Below are 18,627 nucleotides of genomic sequence, written 5' to 3'. Positions count from 1 at the left end.
GAGCGTTGGGGTCAGACTTGGTCTACTCTATAGGAGTGTTGGGTCCAGACCCGTCTACTCTGTAGGAGCGTTGGGTCCAGACCTGGTCTACTCTGTAGGAGCGTTGGGTCCAGACCTGGTCTACTCTGTAGGAGCGTTGGGTCCAGTCCTGGTCTACTCTGTAGGAGCGTTGGGTCCAGACCTTGTCTACTCTGTAGGAGCGTTGGGTCCAGACCTGGTCTACTCTGTAGGAGCGTTGGGGTCAGACTTGGTCTACTCTATAGGAGTGTTGGGTCCAGACCCGTCTACTCTGTAGGAGCGTTGGGTCCAGACCTGGTCTACTCTGTAGGAGCGTTGGGTCCAGACCTGGTCTACTCTGTAGGAGCATTGGGTCCAGACCTGTCTACTCTGTAGGAGCGTTGGGTCCAGACCTGGTCTACTCTGTAGGAGCGTTGGGGCCAGACCTGTCTACTCTGTAGGAGCGTTGGGGCCAGAACTGGTCTACTCCGTAATAGCGTTGGGTCCAGACCTGGTCTACTCTGTAGGAGCATTGGATCCAGACCTGGTCTACTCTGTATGAGCGTTGGGGCCAGACCTGTCTACTCTGTAGGAGCGTTGGGGCCAGAACTGGTCTACTCCGTAATAGCGTTGGGGCCAGACCTGGTCTACTCTGTAGGAGCATTGGGTCCAGACCTGTCTACCCTATAGGAGTGTTGGTTCCAGACCTGGCCTACTCTATAGGAGCGTTGATTCCAGACCTTGTCTACTCTGTAATAGTGTTGGGTCCAGACTTGGTTTACTCTGTTGGAGTGTTGGGTCCAGACCTGGTCTATAACTTGATTATATAACCTAAAATCTGACACATACTCTGTCCATGTTTCTTTAAAACAAATGGATGAAAACAGTGACTCCCACTGAGATTAAATAAAAGCCAGGCTTTGTTATGTCAAAACTGTTAGGGGCGGTTTCCAGACACAGACTAAAAAACATTTTCAATGGAGATTCTCTTAAGATCTTGCTTCATCTATGTCCAGGAAACTGGCCCATAATCAAGTTGGTGTGTTGTTCTGTCTGTCATACTGTATCTCTTTACAGCTTCTTCCTGTAGGTCCCCCTCTTCCATCAGAGCTAGGAGCTCTTGTCGTCTAGGGTGGAAATTGTTTCGGGATGCTTGGAGTCAGAGCAGGAGGTTTATTTTAATACTGAAAGAAAATGTTTACCCGAGCATGGCCAAATCTGAAGTCGCTTGTCCTAAAAAGGATTCCATAACAGCTTCAAACTGTGGCTGATTCCTTCCAACTCTACAAATCAAATCGCAGTTAAAATAGTTTGTCCTTTAGCGGTCTGACCCCACCACTATAACCCCAGTACCCCCCTCTCCCCAAAGGGCTCTAACCTGACAATAACCCAACACACACCCACCCACATTGGTTAGCCCATCTTAAACATGGGGCCAGATACTGTGACATAAGGCCAGATACTGTGACATAAGGACAGATACTGTGACATAAGGCCAGATACTGTGACATAAGGCCAGATACTGTGACATAAGGCCAGATACTGTGACATAGGGCCAGATACTGTGACATAAGGCCAGAAACTGTGACGTAAGGCCAGATACTGTGACATAGGGCCAGATACTGTGACATAAGGACAGATACTGTGACATAAGGACAGATACTGTGACATAAGGCCAGATACTATAACTGTTCACCCATCTTAAACATAGGGCCAGATACTATAACTGTTCACCCATCTTAGACATAGGGCGAGATACTAAAACTGGGAAACACCAGAGAAGCTGGCGATAACAAATACTAATTTCCCATCTCATACTATTACCAAGATAGCAGTTAAGTACATAGAATGGATACGTGTATTTGCAGATCTATTGATATATATATAGTTAACCAGTGGCCAAGGAAAACATACGCCGGGATTCAAACAAACGCAGATAAACGACCTACGACCTGTCGGGCTGCGATTTACTTTTTAAAAGGATGATTTAATCTTTAAACAACGACATCTGCAACACGATCGCAGGCAAAACATCTGCGGGGGTAAAAATGGCCTTTTAAAAAGTATATCGCAGTGCATCAGGCCGTTTATCTGCGTTTGTTTAAGTCCCGGACATACTGCGAATAAAACCTCTTAGACACTTCACTATGGCCTTGCATTGCTTTTCCCCGGGGGACTAGGTATATTCCCTCTGCGCTCCACCACCACCCAGCTCTCTCTCTCACTCACTCTGAGGTGTTCCTCTTTTCGGAGAAGACTCTGAGGATGAACTCTCCCTCCTGGTGAGGCTCGTAGGTAGACGGGATGATCACGTACTCCCCGGGGCTCAGACGGAAGCGCTGGGTCACCTCCCTCAGGTTGATGTAGGACTTGCAGCGAGCCTTGGATGAGTTGAACAGGAAGAAGTCCTTCTGCATGTGCTGCTTGTTGCCGTGCATCTGGTCAGAAACACACAGACACAGACGGAGGAGGCAGGAGAAGAAAGACTGGGAATGAAAAGTACGAAAACAAAAGTGTTGAATTAGTTATTGTTGTTAGACTATTAATCAAACAAACTTTCATAGTAACACATTTATAAATAAATATGGCAGTGATAAAACCTCAATGTGTAAACAAATACATTCCACATCTCCTGTCCTTACCTCCTTCGGCACCTGCAGACAGACAGAGAGAAGAGTTGTGTTTACACCAGAAACACCGCTCTGCTCAAAACTAAACCGTGTTACAACAGAAGGCGGCTTGTACACAACGTATGTGGTCATGCGTTAAAAGGGGCAATCTGTGATTTGTATATCCATTTTGGGACTTTTTAAACTAACTATGTGCTTTGTTGTTGTTCTGATCTGCAGATTTCCCCTTTAAAGAATAATAAAAGTTATCTTAGATTCTTTAGTAGTGGATTTTTTTTGTTTCGTTTTTTTTGTGGGGAGGGCAGACACCTCGTAGATGGCAAATCCGATGGTGAAGAGATTGGCTCCCAACTTCCTCTCTTTCCGTCTGTTCTTCTGCATCAGAGAGACCACAAAGGAACACGCCACCTCGTTGTCCTCTGAGTCATCATCCTCCTCCAAGAGACACAGGCGGAACTGAGGGTTGGTCCAGAATGTATCTGCAGGTAGGGGAGCGGGTCCAGAACCAAACACATCACTTAAAAGTCCAATGCTACTGTTTTTATCTTAATATAAAATCATGTAAGTACAATTAAGTACCTTTCTATGATTGTTTTCAATTAAAATTGTCAAAAATAAACAAAAATATTTTCTTAGCGAAGAGCAATTTCTGAAGCAAAACATGTTCTAGGAATGTCTGGGAGTGGTCTGAGTGGGGAGGGGAAAACTGAAAACTAGCTGTTATTGGCAGAGAGGTTTGGAACTCTCTTTGTTATTGGTCTATTACCTCATTTACAGCCTGGTGATGTCACCAGGCAGGCCAAAACTCCTACCAAAACAGCTGAAATTTCATGCAATCTTTTCAAGCAGCTTTTACACTAAAAAAATCATTATTATAATTTTCACAATTTCCCAGTATTATTCTAACTTCAAAGTGTGGAAATATAATTTTGGACTACTACGTAATGGTGCCCCGTATGAGGACAATCCTATACACGACGCAACAAGTCCTGGATTAAAATAACATTTGATTTAGCCTGACCCTGAGTGCCAGGTGGAAGGGAAGTGCAATTGTCTATTCAATTGGTTCCATTGCATCAGGCAAGCTCAATCAACCACAGCTAAAGGATTTAAAATAAAACAATTATTCCTGTCGTTACTACCCAAGTCTGAATTCAACTAAAATAATAACAAATTACAGATGAGGGTTCATATAATACAGGGTTAGAGTTTAGAGGTCATCTCCTACCTGGGTAGTTCCTGCAGCCCCCGGCAGAGCAGCCTCTGACCCAACGACCCTCGTTCACAGACACCGTCCACTTGTGGATCTTATCGTCCTCCAGGGCATCAGGGGTCAGGTTGCAGATCTCAATCTTGGTGTAGTTCTTCTTGAAGTCCTCAAAGGACATCCTGGGGAGACAGAGGAGAGGGATAGGGAGACAGAGGAGAGAAAGGGAGAGAGTAGAGAGAAAGAGGGAGAGAGAGAGGGAGACAGATAAGAGGGAGACAGAGGAGAGAAAGAGGGAGACAGGAGAGGATTCAGACCCCGTGACTTACAGTTTCACAACCTGGTTTCAGCCTTATTCTAAAATGGATTGAAGTGTTATTATTTTCTCATCAATCTGCACACAATACCCCATAATGACAAAGCAAAAACTTTTTATTAGACATTTCTGCAAATATATATATATATACAGTGCCTTGCGAAAGTATTCGGCCCCCTTGAACTTTGCGACCTTTTGCCACATTTCAGGCTTCAAACATAAAGATATAAAACTGTATTTTTTTGTGAAGAATCAACAACAAGTGGGACACAATCATGAAGTGGAACGACATTTATTGGATATTTCAAACTTTTTTAACAAATCAAAAACTGAAAAATTGGGCGTGCAAAATTATTCAGCCCCTTTCCTTTCAGTGCAGCAAACTCTCTCCAGAAGTTCAGTGAGGATCTCTGAATGATCCAATGTTGACCTAAATGACTAATGATGATAAATACAATCCACCTGTGTGTAATCAAGTCTCCGTATAAATGCACCTGCACTGTGATAGTCTCAGAGGTCCGTTAAAAGCGCAGAGAGCATCATGAAGAACAAGGAACACACCAGGCAGGTCCGAGATACTGTTGTGAAGAAGTTTAAAGCCGGATTTGGATACAAAAAGATTTCCCAAGCTTTAAACATCCCAAGGAGCACTGTGCAAGCGATAATATTGAAATGGAAGGAGTATCAGACCACTGCAAATCTACCAAGATCTGGCCGTCCCTCTAAACTTTCAGCTCATACAAGGAGAAGACTGATCAGAGATGCAGCCAAGAGGCCCATGATCACTCTGGATGAACTGCAGAGATCTACAGCTGAGGTGGGAGACTCTGTCCATAGGACAACAATCAGTCGTATATTGCACAAATCTGGCCTTTATGGAAGAGTGGCAAGAAGAAAGCCATTTCTTAAAGATATCCATAAAAAGTGTCGTTTAAAGTTTGCCACAAGCCACCTGGGAGACACACCAAACATGTGGAAGAAGGTGCTCTGGTCAGATGAAACCAAAATTTAACTTTTTGGCAACAACGCAAAACGTTATGTTTGGCGTAAAAGCAACACAGCTGAACACACCATCCTCACTGTCAAACATGGTGGTGGCAGCATCATGGTTTGGGCCTGCTTTTCTTCAGCAGGGACAGGGAAGATGGTTAAAATTGATGGGAAGATGGATGGAGCCAAATACAGGACCATTCTGGAAGAAAACCTGATGGAGTCTGCAAAAGACCTGAGACTGGGACGGAGATTTGTCTTCCAACAAGACAATGATCCAAAACATAAAGCAAAATCTACAATGGAATGGTTCAAAAATAAACATATCCAGGTGTTAGAATGGCCAAGTCAAAGTCCAGACCTGAATCCAATCGAGAATCTGTGGAAAGAACTGAAAACTGCTGTTCACAAATGCTCTCCATCCAACCTCACTGAGCTCGAGCTGTTTTGCAAGGAGGAATGGGAAAAAATGACAGTCTCTCGATGTGCAAAACTGATAGAGACATACCCCAAGTGACTTACAGCTGTAATCGCAGCAAAAGGTGGCGCTAGAAAGTATTAACTTAAGGGGGCTGAATAATTTTGCACGCCCAATTTTTCAGTTTTTGATTTGTTAAAAAAGTTTGAAATATCCAATAAATGTCGTTCCACTTCATGATTGTGTCCCACTTGTTGTTGATTCTTCACAAAAAAATACAGTTTTATATCTTTATGTTTGAAGCCTGAAATGTGGCAAAAGGTCGCAAAGTTCAAGGGGGCCAAATACTTTCGCAAGGCGCTGTATATATACAGCTCAATATATCTGAGCTGTCTCATAAATACAAGTAGTGGTGAAGTCAATCTCTCCTCCACTTTGAGCCAGGAGAGATTTGCATGCTTATTATTATGCTCTCTGTGTACAATTAAGGGTCAGCCGTGCTGCCCTGTTCTAAGCCAATTGTAATTTTCTGAGGTCAGTCTTTGTGGCACCTGGCCACACGACTGAACAGTAGTCCAGGTGTGACAAAACTATGGCCTGTCGGACCTGCCTTGTTGATAGTGTTGTTAAGAAGGTAGAAACTAGGGCCTGTAGGACCTGCCTTGTTGATAGTGTTGTTAAGAAGGCAGAGCAGTGCTTTATTATGGACAGACCTCTCTCCATCTTAGCTACTGTTGTATCAATATGTTTTGACCATGACAGTTTACAATCCAGGGTTATCTCAAGCAGTTCAGTCATCTCAACTTGCTCAATTTCCACATTATTCATTACAATATTTAGTTGAGGTTTAGAGTTTAGTGAATGATTTGTCCCAAATACAATGCTTTTAGTTTTTGAAATATTTCGGACTAACTTGTTCCTTTCTGAAACTAACTGCAGCTATTTGTTAAGTGTTGCAGTCATTTCAGTCGCTGTAGTAGCTAACGTGTATCATGTTGAGTCATCGGCATACATAGATACACTGGCTTCACTCGTTAGTAAAGATTTTTAAAAGTAAGGGCCTTAGACAGCTGCCCTGGGGAATTCCTGATTCTACCAGGATTTTGTTGGAGTTCTGTCCCTGAGCTGTCCTTGTCTATTAATGTTCTGTATTATGTTTCATGTTTTGTGTGGACCCCAGGAAGAGTAGCTGCTGCTTTCGCAACAGCTAATTGGGATCCTAATCAAATACCAAATACCATTAAATACCTCTGTGTTCTGATAGACAGGTAACGCTTTATCTACAATATAGAAGGGGGTGTAAAGCCAAAACACATACATTCAGAAGACTATGATTGACAGAGGAGAGGGAGAAAGAGGAGAGGGAGACGGAGACAGAGGAGTGGGAGACAGAGGAGTGGGAGACGGAGAAAGAGCAGTGGGAGACAGGAGTGGGAGACAGAGGAGAGGGAGACAGAGGAGTGGGAGACGGAGGAGTGGGAGACGGAGGAGTGGGAGATAGAGCAGACGGAAACAGCAGGATGGGGACAGAGGAGTGGGAGAGGGAGACAGAAGAGAGAGAGAGACAGGGGAGAGAGAGACAGAGGAGAGGGAAAGAGAGGAGAGGGAAACAGCTGGATGGGGACAGAGGAGTGGGAGAGGGAGACAGAAGAGAGAGAGACAGGGGAGAGAGAGACAGAGGAGAGGGAAACAGGGGAGAGGGAGGCAGATGGAGACATAGGGAGAGGGAGACAGAGGAGTAGGAGACAGAGGAGAGGGAGAGTCAAGAATTGGCATGCTCTACTCAATCATTTGTAATCAAACATATTTTGTTACACTGGAAAAGGAAGACTGAGACAGTCTGTACATTTAGCTGTTCTTCAGCAGCAGAAGAACTGTAAAACTGAAAGACCATTTCAGTGAGTCTTCCTTTTCCAGTCGAGACAGACGAGAGGACACGAAAAGTGGGTAGAGACAACAACAAGTGTACATTTTCAATGAAGCAAACTAGAAGGACATTGTTGAAGAGAGGTACAATACTCACCAGAACTCCCCATCCTCAGCACTCTGATGCTGGAGCTGGTCCTTCTCTCCCTTAGACAGAGACACCCACTCCTTAGAGCTGTGGACGGGAGGCAACAACATCAACAACAACAGACAAACTTAATAGTATGATACATGGACCTTCCCTGACATGGGAATATACAGCTGTAGGATCTTCATTTGATCACTCCGTTGTCGCAGAGATTTTTCCTGGGCTGCAGAAAATTCAAAAGGAGCCTTAAGATTTACATAAATTAACAGAAAACCCGCAGGTCTCTTTACCAGTAATGTAATCCTTTGGATTACTCAAAACGAGTACTGTAATCTGAATACTTGTCACGCCCTGACCTTAGAGAGACTTTTTATTTCTCTATTTGGTTAGGTCGTGGTGTGATTTGGGGTGGGCGTTCTAGTTTTCTATTTCTTTGTTGTCCGGGTGTGTTTCCCAATCAGAGGCAGCTGTCTATCGTTGTCTCTGATTGGGAATCATACTTAGGCAGACCTTTTTCCCACCTGAGTTTGTGGGATCTTGTTTTTGCACAGTAGCTGTAGAGCCATGCAGAACTTTACGTTTGTTTATCTTTTGGTTGTTGTTTTTGGGTGTTCATTCTAAATAAAGAACATGTACACTTTCCACGCTGCGCTGTGGTCTCATTCCGACGACGGGCGTACCAATACTGTGGGATTACTGTCCCTTCTAACAACCAGACATAGTTTTAAAAATGTTTTAAAAATGTGCACCTGATAAAGCATTATTTAATTTAGCAACATTACTACTTTCAAATTAGGGACTATTGTGAGACGATATGTCACGTCCTGACCTTAGAGAGAGAGAGAGAGCGAGTGATAGAGAGAGAGAGACATGCTCAACATGAGTGTCACGTCCTGACCTTAGTTCCTTTTTTATGTCTCTATTTTAGTTTGATCAGGGTGTGATGAGGGTGGGTATTCTATGTTGTTGTTCTATGTTTTGTATTTCTATGTGTTTGGCCTGGTATGGTTCCCAATCAGAGGAAGCTGGCAATCGTTGTCTCTGATTGAGAACCATACTTAGGTAGCCTATGATTTGTGGGTAGTTGTTTTCTGTTTGGTATCTGTGCCAGACAGAACTGTTTCGTTTTCGTTCGTTCGTTCACGTTGCTGTTGTTGTTTTTTTTCAGTGTTCTATTAAAATATTATGAACACGTACCACGCTGCACCTTGGTCCTCACCTTCTTCCACCCACGACAGCCGTTACAGCATAAATACTCTATCATTCATCCTATAGTAATATATTATCGTGTATGTGTGAGAGCATAAATACTCTATCATTCATCCTATAGTTCTAATTTTATTGTGTATGTGTGAGAGCATAAATACTCTATCATTCATCCTATAGTTCTAATTTTATCGTGTATGTGTGAGAGCATAAATACTCTATCATTCATCCTATAGTTCTAATTTTATCGTGTATGTGTGAGAGCATAAATACTCTATCATTCATCCTATAGTAATATATTATTGTGTATGTGTGAGAGCATAAATACTCTATCATTCATCATTCACCATAACCCCACCCACCCACTCTGCTCACAACGTTGACATCAGCAAACCGCACAATGCCACATGCTGTCTGCCATCTGCCCGGTACAGTTGAAATCGAGATTGCTCCGTGAAGAGCACACTTCTCAAGCGAGGCCAGTGGCCATCGAAGGTTGAGCATTTGCCCACTCAATTCGGTTCCGAAGCCGAACTGCAGTCAGGTCAAGATCCGGGTGAGGATGACGAGCACTCAGATGAGCTTCTCTGAGACGGTTTCTGACAGTTTGTGCAAACCACTGCACAAGTGAAGAAGCCGGATGTGGAGGTCCTGAGCTGGTTAAACATGATCTGCGTTTGTGAGGCCAAATTTTCTAAAACGATGTTGGAGGCGGCTTATGGTAGAGTCATTCCTACAGTCAACATGCCAATTGCACGCTCCCTCAAAATTTGAGACATGTGTGGCATGGTGTTGTGTTGACAAAACTGCACATTTTAGAGTGGCCATTTATTGTCCCCGGCACAAGATGCACCTGTGTAATGATCGTGCTGTTTAATCAGCTTCTTGATAGGCCACACCTGTCAGGTGGATGGATTATCTTGGCGAAGGAGAAATGCTCACTAAAGGGGATGTAAAGAAATTTGTGCCCAAAAATTAAAATTTAGATGAATAAGCTTTTGGTGTGTATGGAACATTTCTGGGATCTTTTATTTCAGCTCATGAAACAGGGGACCAACACTTGCGTTTTATATTTTTGTTCAGTGTAAATCCTCCTGCTGCAGGATTATTTTACTCCTGCAACGAAACTGGTCAAATTAAGATCCTACACATGTACAATAATTGAGCAGAATTGTATAAATTACATTCCAATACCTACTCTAGACTGATTGGCTGGCTGATTGGTTGTCTGATTGGCTGATTGGTTGACTAGGTACTGGGAATGTATTGGGAATGTTAGCATGGACATCGGAACACAACCTGTGTCTATCACTGGTGCCAGTTCAACCAATCAGTTAATCAGTCAACCAATCAACCAGTCTACCAATCAGTCAACCAACCAATCAGTCAACCAATCAATCAACCAACCAACCAATCAGTCAACCAATCAGCCAATCAGTCCAACCAATCAGCCAATCAGTCCAACCAACCAATCAGCCAATCAGTCCAACCAATCAGGTTTATCTTACTTGTCACTCCAGGGCCCGTTCCACTCCACCTGACCCCAGGGGTTCCTGAGGCGCACCAGACGCACCTTAGACGCTTTGTGCTGGGACTGCTTACACAGAGGAGAAACACACACCCCGCTCCATGTAACAATGGAAACAACCACTGGCCCAGTCAGTCAGCTTCCAAAAGGCCTACAGTCATCTAACCACAGCTCTGTATCTCATGGTCTATCTAATAATGTAGTGTTTCTCATGGTCTATCTAATAATGTAGTGTATCTTATGGTCTATCTAATAATGTAGTGTTTCTCATGGTCTATCTATCTAATAATGTAGTGTATCTGATGGTCTATCTATCTAATAATGTAGTGTATCTGATGGTCTATCTATCTAATAATGTAGTGTATCTCATGGTCTATCTATCTAATAATGTAGTGTATCTGATGGTCTATCTAATAATGTAGTGTATCTCATGGTCTATCTATCTAATAATGTAGTGTATCTTATGGTCTATCTAATAATGTAGTGTATCTCATGGTCTATCTAATAATGTAGTGTATCTTATGGTCTATCTATCTAATAATGTAGTGTATCTGATGGTCTATCTATCTAATAATGTAGTGTATCTGATGGTCTATCTAATAATGTAGTGTATCTCATGGTCTATCTATCTAATAATGTAGTGTATCTCATGGTCTATCTATCTAATAATGTAGTGTTTCTGATGGTCTATCTAATAATGTAGTGTATCTCATGGTCTATCTATCTAATAATGTAGTGTATCTCATGGTCTATCTATCTAATAATGTAGTGTATCTGATGGTCTATCTATCTAATAATGTAGTGTATCTGATGGTCTATCTAATAATGTAGTGTATCTCATGGTCTATCTATCTAATAATGTAGTGTATCTCATGGTCTATCTATCTAATAATGTAGTGTTTCTGATGGTCTATCTAATAATGTAGTGTATCTCATGGTCTATCTATCTAATAATGTAGTGTATCTCATGGTCTATCTATCTAATAATGTAGTGTATCTGATGGTCTATCTATCTAATAATGTAGTATATCTCATGGTCTATCTATCTAATAATGTAGTGTATCTCATGGTCTATCTAATAATGTAGTGTATCTCATGGTCTATCTACTAATGTCATCCAATAACTCACGATACTTGGCGTAAAGTGAATCTATGTGTTTCTATAGTTGTATCTCACCTCCTCGACGGCAGTCACAGAGTAGGCATGGCCCTTCACAAGGCCAGTCACTGTGCGCGTCTCGAAACGAGCAGGAACCAGGGACTGGAGAATGGAATGAACAACGAGACAGGATCACAATTCCGGATCGTCAACGGCGACATGAGGTACAGCACTGATTGGATACAGTTGGTTAAACCAATGGAAGGGGACAGTTTTGAAATTGCACGTGATCATCGATGAGTTCCAACACTCAGTACATTTAGTTAAACCTATGGAATAGCTATTTTTATTCTTGGCGGGGGGGGGGGGTTCCAATCCTCTTGTAATTCTACATACATTAATGGACAGGACAATGAGTAGAGGAAGCAGGAAAGACAGAAGAAGATATTGTGTTAAAAACAGGTATTGGGATGGATTTGTACCCACACCGACACGGTACATGTGTGGATTTGTACCCACACCGACACTGAGGGTAGCGGCACTAATTGCGGGCAAGACCTCCACAGACAGGCCATTTAGCATTTTTATTTACTGAAATGGCTACTAGGTCTGTTCTGAATTGTAACTAAAGAGCGAGGCTCCCTGATGGGCTGCTCTATTTACAGGAGACTCTTCCATTACGGGTTCATGAGGTCAGGGGTCACGCTACTAAGGTCAGAGACTCACATCGATAGAGCAGCCCATCATAGAGCCTCTCTCCAGGGCCTTCTTCATGATCTTGTACAGCTCCTTGGGCGCCTCCTTCATCTCATAGAACTCTGTCACGCCCCCGGTGAAGTCTTCCATGGCCTCTGTGGTGTTACCGCCCTTCAGGGCCTCATAGGAACCGTGAAGCCTGGGGGAGGAGGAGGGAGGGTTAGGGTCATGGTGTTACCGCCCTTCAGGGCCTCGTAGGAACCGTGAAGCCTGGGGGAGGAGGAGGGAGGGTTAGGGTCGTGGTGTTACCGCCCTTCAGGGCCTCGTAGGAACCGTGAAGCCTGGGGGAGGAGGAGGGAGGGTTAGGGTCGTGGTGTTACCGCCCTTCAGGGCCTCGTAGGAACCGTGAAGCCTGGGGGAGGAGGAGGGAGGGTTAGGGTCGTGGTGTTACCGCCCTTCAGGGCCTCGTAGGAACCGTGAAGCCTGGGGAGGAGGGGGGATGGGAGAGGGAGGGTTAGGGTCGTAGTGTTTCCGCCCTTCAGGGCCTCGTAGGAACCGTGAAGCCTGGGGAGGAGGGGGGATGGGAGAGTGAGGGTTAGGGTCGTGGTGTTACTGCCCTTCAGGGCCTCGTAGGAACCGTGAAGCCTGGGGGAGGAGGAGGGAGGGTTAGGGTCGTGGTGTTTCCGCCCTTCAGGGCCTCGTAGGAACCGTGAAGCCTGGGGAGGAGGGAGGATGGGAGAGGGAGTGTTAGGGTCGTGGTGTTACTGCCCTTCAGGGCCTCGTAGGAACCGTGAAGCCTGGGGAGGAGGGGGGATGGGAGAGTGATGGTTAGGGTCGTAGTGTTACCGCCCTTCAGGGCCTCGTAGGAACCGTGAAGCCTGGGGAGGAGGGGGGATGGGAGAGTGAGGGTTAGGGTCGTAGTGTTACCGCCCTTCAGGGCATCATAGGAACCGTGAAGCCTGGGGAGGGGGGATGGGAGAGTGAGGGTTAGGGTCGTGGTGTTACCGCCCTTCAGGGCCTCGTAGGAACCGTGAAGCCTGGGGAACAGGGGGGATGGGAGAGTGAGGGTTAGGGTCATGGTGTTTCCGCCCTTCAGGGCCTCGTAGGAACCGTGAAGCCTGGGGAGGAGGAGGAATGGGAGAGGGAGGGTTAGGTTCATGGTGTTACCGCCCTTCAGGGCCTCGTAGGAACCGTGAAGCCTGGGGAGGAGGGGGGATGGGAGAGTGAGGGTTAGGGTTGTGGTGTTACCGCCCTTCAGGGCCTCGTAGGAACCGTGAAGCCTGGGGAGGAGGGAGGATGGGAGAGTGAGGGTTAGGGTAGTGGTGTTACCGCCCTTCAGGGCCTCGTAGGAACCGTGAAACCTGGGGGGGAGGGGGGATGGGAGAGGGAGGGTTAGGGTCGTGGTGTTACCTCCCTTCAGGGCCTCATAGGAACCGTGAAGCCTGGGGAGGAGGGGGGATGGGAGAGTGAGGGTTAGGGTCGTGTTGTTACCGCCCTTCAGGGCCTCATAGGAACCGTGAAGCCTGGGGAGGAGGGGGGATGGGAGAGTGAGGGTTAGGGTCGTGGTGTTACCGCCCTTCAGGGCCTCATAGGAACCGTGAAGCCTGGGGAGGAGGGGGGATGGGAGAGTGAGGGTTAGGGTCGTGGTGTTACCGCCCTTCAGGGCCTCGTAGGAACCGTGAAGCCTGGGGAGGAGGGGGATGGGAGAGGGAGGGTTAGGGTCGTGGTGTTATTGCCCTTCAGGGCCTCGTAGGAACCGTGAAGCCTGGGGAGGAGGGGGGATGGGAGAGTGAGGGTTAGGGTCGTGGTGTTTCCGCCCTTCAGGGCATCATAGGAACCGTGAAGCCTGGGGAGGGGGGATGGGAGAGTGAGGGTTAGGGTCGTGGTGTTACTGACCTTGAGGGCCTCGTAGGAACCGTGAAGCCTGGGGAGGAGGGGGGATGGGAGAGGGAGGGTTAGGGTCGTGGTGTTACCGCCCTTCAGGGCCTCATAGGAACCGTGAAGCCTGGGGAGGAGGGGGGATGGGAGAAGGAGGGTTAGGGTTGTGGTGTTACCGCCCTTCAGGGCCTCGTAGGAACCGTGAAGCCTGGGGAGGAGGGGGGATGGGAGAGTGAGGGTTAGGGTTGTGGTTTTACCGCCCTTCAGGGCCTCGTAGGAACCGTGAAGCCTGGGGAGGAGGGGGATGGGAGAGTGAGGGTTAGGGTCGTGGTGTTACCGCCCTTCAGGGCCTCGTAGGAACCGTGAAGCCTGGGGAGGAGGGGGGATGGGAGAGTGAGGGTTAGGGTCGTGGTGTTACCGCCCTTCAGGGCCTCGTAGGAACAGTGAAGCCTGGGGAGGAGGATGGATGGGAGAGTGAGGGTTAGGGTCGTGGTGTTACCGCCCTTCAGGGCCTCGTAGGAACTGTGAAGCCTGGGGAGGGGGGATGGGAGGGTGAGGGTTAGGGTCGTGGTGTTACCGCCCTTCAGGGCCTCGTAGGAACCGTGAAGCCTGGGGAGGAGGGGGGATGGGAGAGTGAGGGTTAGGGTCATGGTGTTACCGCCCTTCAGGGCCTCGTAGGAACCGTGAAGCCTGGGGAGGTGGGGGGATGGGAGAGTGAGGGTTAGGGTCGTGGTGTTACCGCCCTTCAGGGCCTCGTAGGAACAGTGAAGCCTGGGGAGGAGGATGGATGGGAGAGTGAGGGTTAGGGTCGTGGTGTTACCGCCCTTCAGGGCCTCGTAGGAACCGTGAAGCCTGGGGAGGGGGGATGGGAGGGTGAGGGTTAGGGTCGTGGTGTTACCGCCCTTCAGGGCCTCGTAGGAACCGTGAAGCCTGGGGAGGGGGGATAGGAGAGTGAGGGTTAGGGTTGTGGTGTTACCGCCCTTCAGGGCCTCGTAGGAACCGTGAAGCCTGGGGAGGGGGGATGGGAGAGTGAGGGTTAGGGTCGTGGTGTTACCGCCCTTCAGGGCCTCGTAGGAACCGTGAAGCCTGGGGAGGAGGAGGGATGGGAGAGGGAGGGTTAGGGTCGTAGTGTTACCGCCCTTCAGGGCCTCATAGGAACCGTGAAGCCTGGGGAGGGGGGATGGGAGAGTGAGGGTTAGGGTCGTGGTGTTACTGCCCTTCAGGGCCTCGTAGGAACCGTGAAGCCTGGGGAGGAGGGGGGAAGGGAGAGTGAGGGTTAGGGTCGTAGTGTTACCGCCCTTCAGGGCCTCGTAGGAACCGTGAAGCCTGGGGAGGAGGGGGGATGGGAGAGTGAGGGTTAGGGTCGTAGTGTTACCGCCCTTCGGGGCCTCGAAAGAACTGTGAAGCCTGGGGAGGAGGGGGGATGGGAAAGGGAGGGTTAGGGTCGTGGTGTTACTGCCCTTCAGGGCCTCGTAGGAACCGTGAAGCCTGGGGAGGAGGGGGGATGGGAGAGTGAGGGTTAGGGTCGTGGTGTTTCCGCCCTTCAGGGCCTCATAGGAACCGTGAAGCCTGGGGAGGGGGGATGGGAGAGTGAGGGTTAGGGTCATGGTGTTACCGCCCTTCAGGGCCTCGTAGGAACCGTGAAGCCTGGGGAGGAGGGGGGATGGGAGAGTGAGGGTTAGGGTCATGGTGTTACCGCCCTTCTGGGCCTCGTAGGAACTGTGAAGCCTGGGGAGGAGGGGGTATGGGAGAGTGAGGGTTAGGGTCGTGGTGTACCGCCCTTCAGGGTATCGTAGGAACCGTGAAGCCTGGGGTGGAGGGGGGATGAGAGAGTGAGGGTTATGGTCGTTGTGTACCGCCCTTCAGGGCATCGTAGGAACCGTGAAGCCTGGGGAGGAGGGGGGATGAGAGAGTGAGGGTTAGGGTCGTGGTGTTACCGCCCTTCAGGGCCTCGTAGGAACCGTGAAGCCTGGGGAGGAGGGGGGATGGGAGAGGGAGGGTTAGGGTCGTGGTGTTACCGCCCTTCAGGGCCTCGTAGGAACCGTGAAGCCTGGGGAGGAGGGGGGATGGGAGAGTGAGGGTTAGGGTCGTGGTGTTACCGCCCTTCAGGGCCTCGTAGGAACCGTGAAGCCTGGGGAGGAGGGGGGATGGGAGAGGGAGGGTTAGGGTCGTAGTGTTACCGCTCTTCAGGGCCTCGTAGGAACCGTGAAGCCTGGGGAGGAGGGGGGATGGGAGAGTGAGGGTTAGGGTCGTGGTGTTACAGCCCTTCTGCCTGGGGAGGAGGGGGATGGGAGAGTGAGGGTTAGGGTCGTGGTGTTACCGCCCTTCAGGGCCTCGTTGGAACCGTGAAGCCTGGGGAGGAGGGGGGGTGGGAGAGTGAGGGTTAGGGTCGTGGTGTTACCGCCCTTCAGGGCCTCGTAGGAACCGTGAAGCCTGGGGAGGAGGGGGGATGGGAGAGTGAGGGTTAGGGTCGTGGTGTTACTGCCCTTCAGGGCCTCATAGGAACTGTGAAGCCTGGGGAGGGGGGGTGGGAGAGTGAGGGTTAGGGTCGTGGTGTTACTGCCCTTCAGGGCCTCATAGGAACCATGAAGCCTGGGGAGGGGGGATGGGAGAGTGAGGGTTAGGGTCGTGGTGTTACCGCCCTTCAGCCTGGGGAGGGGGGATCGGAGAGTGAGGGTTAGGGTCGTGGTGTACCGCCCTTCAGGGCATCTTAGGAACCGTGAAGCCTGGGGAGGAGGGGGGATGAGAGAGTGAGGGTTAGGGTCGTGGTGTACCGCCCTTCAGGGCATCGTAGGAACCGTGAAGCCCGGGGAGGGGGGATGGGAGAGTGAGGGTTAGGGTCGTGGTGTTACTGCCCTTCAGGGCCTCGTAGGAACCGTGAAGCCTGGGGAGGAGGAGGGATAGGAGAGGGAGGGTTAGGGTCGTAGTGTTACCGCCCTTCAGGGCCTCATAGTAACCGTGAAGCCTGGGGAGGGGGGATGGGAGAGTGAGGGTTAGGGTCGTGGTGTTACTGCCCTTCAGGGCCTCGTAGGAACCGTGAAGCCTGGGGAGGAGGGGGGAAGGGAGAGTGAGGGTTAGGGTCGTAGTGTTACCGCCCTTCAGGGCCTCGTAGGAACCGTGAAGCCTGGGGAGGAGGGGGGATGAGAGAGTGAGGGTTAGGGTCGTGGTGTTACCGCCCTTCAGGGCATCTTAGGAACCGTGAAGCCTGGGGAGGAGGGGGGATGAGAGAGTGAGGGTTAGGGTCGTAGTGTTACCGCCCTTCAGGGCATCTTAGGAACCGTGAAGCCTGGGGAGGAGGGGGGATGAGAGAGTGAGGGTTAGGGTCGTGGTGTACCGCCCTTCAGGGCATCGTAGGAACCGTGAAGCCTGGGGAGGGGGGATGGAAGAGTGAGGGTTAGGGTCGTGGTGTTACTGCCCTTCAGGGCCTCGTAGGAACCGTGAAGCCTGGGGAGGAGGAGGGATGGGAGAGGGAGGGTTAGGGTCGTAGTGTTACCGCCCTTCAGGGCCTCATAGGAACCGTGAAGCCTGGGGAGGGGGGATGGGAGAGTGAGGGTTAGGGTCGTGGTGTTACTGCCCTTCAGGGCCTCGTAGGAACCGTGAAGCCTGGGGAGGAGGGGGGAAGGGAGAGTGAGGGTTAGGGTCGTAGTGTTACCGCCCTTCAGGGCCTCGTAGGAACCGTGAAGCCTGGGGAGGAGGGGGGATGGGAGAGTGAGGGTTAGGGTCGTAGTGTTACTGCCCTTCGGGGCCTCGAAAGAACTGTGAAGCCTGGGGAGGAGGGGGGATGGGAAAGGGAGGGTTAGGGTCGTGGTGTTACTGCCCTTCAGGGCCTCGTAGGAACCGTGAAGCCTGGGGAGGAGGGGGGATGGGAGAGTGAGGGTTAGGGTCGTGGTGTTTCCGCCCTTCAGGGCCTCATAGGAACCGTGAAGCCTGGGGAGGGGGGATGGGAGAGTGAGGGTTAGGGTCATGGTGTTACCGCCCTTCAGGGCCTCGTAGGAACCGTGAAGCCTGGGGAGGAGGGGGAATGGGAGAGTGAGGGTTAGGGTCGTGGTGTTACCGCCCTTCAGGGCCTCGTAGGAACCGTGAAGCCTGGGGAGGAGGGGGGATGGGAGAGTGAGGGTTAGGGTCATGGTGTTACCGCCCTTCTGGGCCTCGTAGGAACTGTGAAGCCTGGGGAGGAGGGGGGATGGGAGAGTGAGGGATAGGGTCATGGTGTTACCGCCTTTCAGCCTGGGGAGGGGGTATGGGAGAGTGAGGGTTAGGGTCGTGGTGTACCGCCCTTCAGGGCATCGTAGGAACCGTGAAGCCTGGGGAGGAGGGGGGATGAGAGAGTGAGGGTTATGGTCGTGGTGTACCGCCCTTCAGGGCATCGTAGGAACCGTGAAGCCTGGGGAGGAGGGGGGATGAGAGAGTGAGGGTTAGGGTCGTGGTGTTACCGCCCTTCAGGGCCTCATAGGAAACGTGAAGCCTGGGAAGGGGGGATGGGAGAGTGAGGGTTAGGGTCGTGGTGTTACCGCCCTTCAGGGCCTCGTAGGAACCGTGAAGCCTGGGGAGGAGGGGGGATGGGAGAGGGAGGGTTAGGGTCGTGGTGTTACCGCCCTTCAGGGCCTCGTAGGAACCGTGAAGCCTGGGGAGGAGGGGGGATGGGAGA

General features: G+C 49.7%; 2 protein-coding genes across 3 annotated transcripts in view; both read right to left on the bottom strand.

Annotated features, from left to right (window-relative positions):
• The window catches only part of LOC110505940 (probable N-acetyltransferase camello), a 669,337-nt gene that overhangs the window by 380,840 nt on the left and 269,870 nt on the right, over window positions 1–18,627 (bottom strand). The gene's annotated exons all lie outside the window — the stretch shown is intronic.
• The window catches only part of capn3a (calpain 3a, (p94)), a 73,923-nt gene that overhangs the window by 18,926 nt on the left and 36,370 nt on the right, over window positions 1–18,627 (bottom strand). For both annotated transcript variants that reach the window (XM_036963109.1, XM_036963110.1), the window contains exons 5-12: window positions 12,132–12,300; window positions 11,484–11,567; window positions 10,287–10,372; window positions 7,582–7,659; window positions 3,856–4,016; window positions 2,937–3,106; window positions 2,640–2,651; window positions 2,227–2,435 (exon numbers count right to left, since the gene is read on the bottom strand). In XM_036963109.1, coding sequence (XP_036819004.1) covers window positions 2,227–2,435; window positions 2,640–2,651; window positions 2,937–3,106; window positions 3,856–4,016; window positions 7,582–7,659; window positions 10,287–10,372; window positions 11,484–11,567; window positions 12,132–12,300 — 969 coding nt within the window. The remainder of the gene's footprint in view (window positions 1–2,226; window positions 2,436–2,639; window positions 2,652–2,936; window positions 3,107–3,855; window positions 4,017–7,581; window positions 7,660–10,286; window positions 10,373–11,483; window positions 11,568–12,131; window positions 12,301–18,627) is intronic.

The sequence above is a fragment of the Oncorhynchus mykiss genome, chromosome 25 (genome assembly GCF_013265735.2).
Source record: "Oncorhynchus mykiss isolate Arlee chromosome 25, USDA_OmykA_1.1, whole genome shotgun sequence".
Lineage (NCBI taxonomy): Eukaryota > Metazoa > Chordata > Actinopteri > Salmoniformes > Salmonidae > Oncorhynchus > Oncorhynchus mykiss.
The sequence above is the reverse complement of the archived record's forward strand: the minus strand, read 5'-3'. Positions and strand labels throughout refer to the sequence as shown.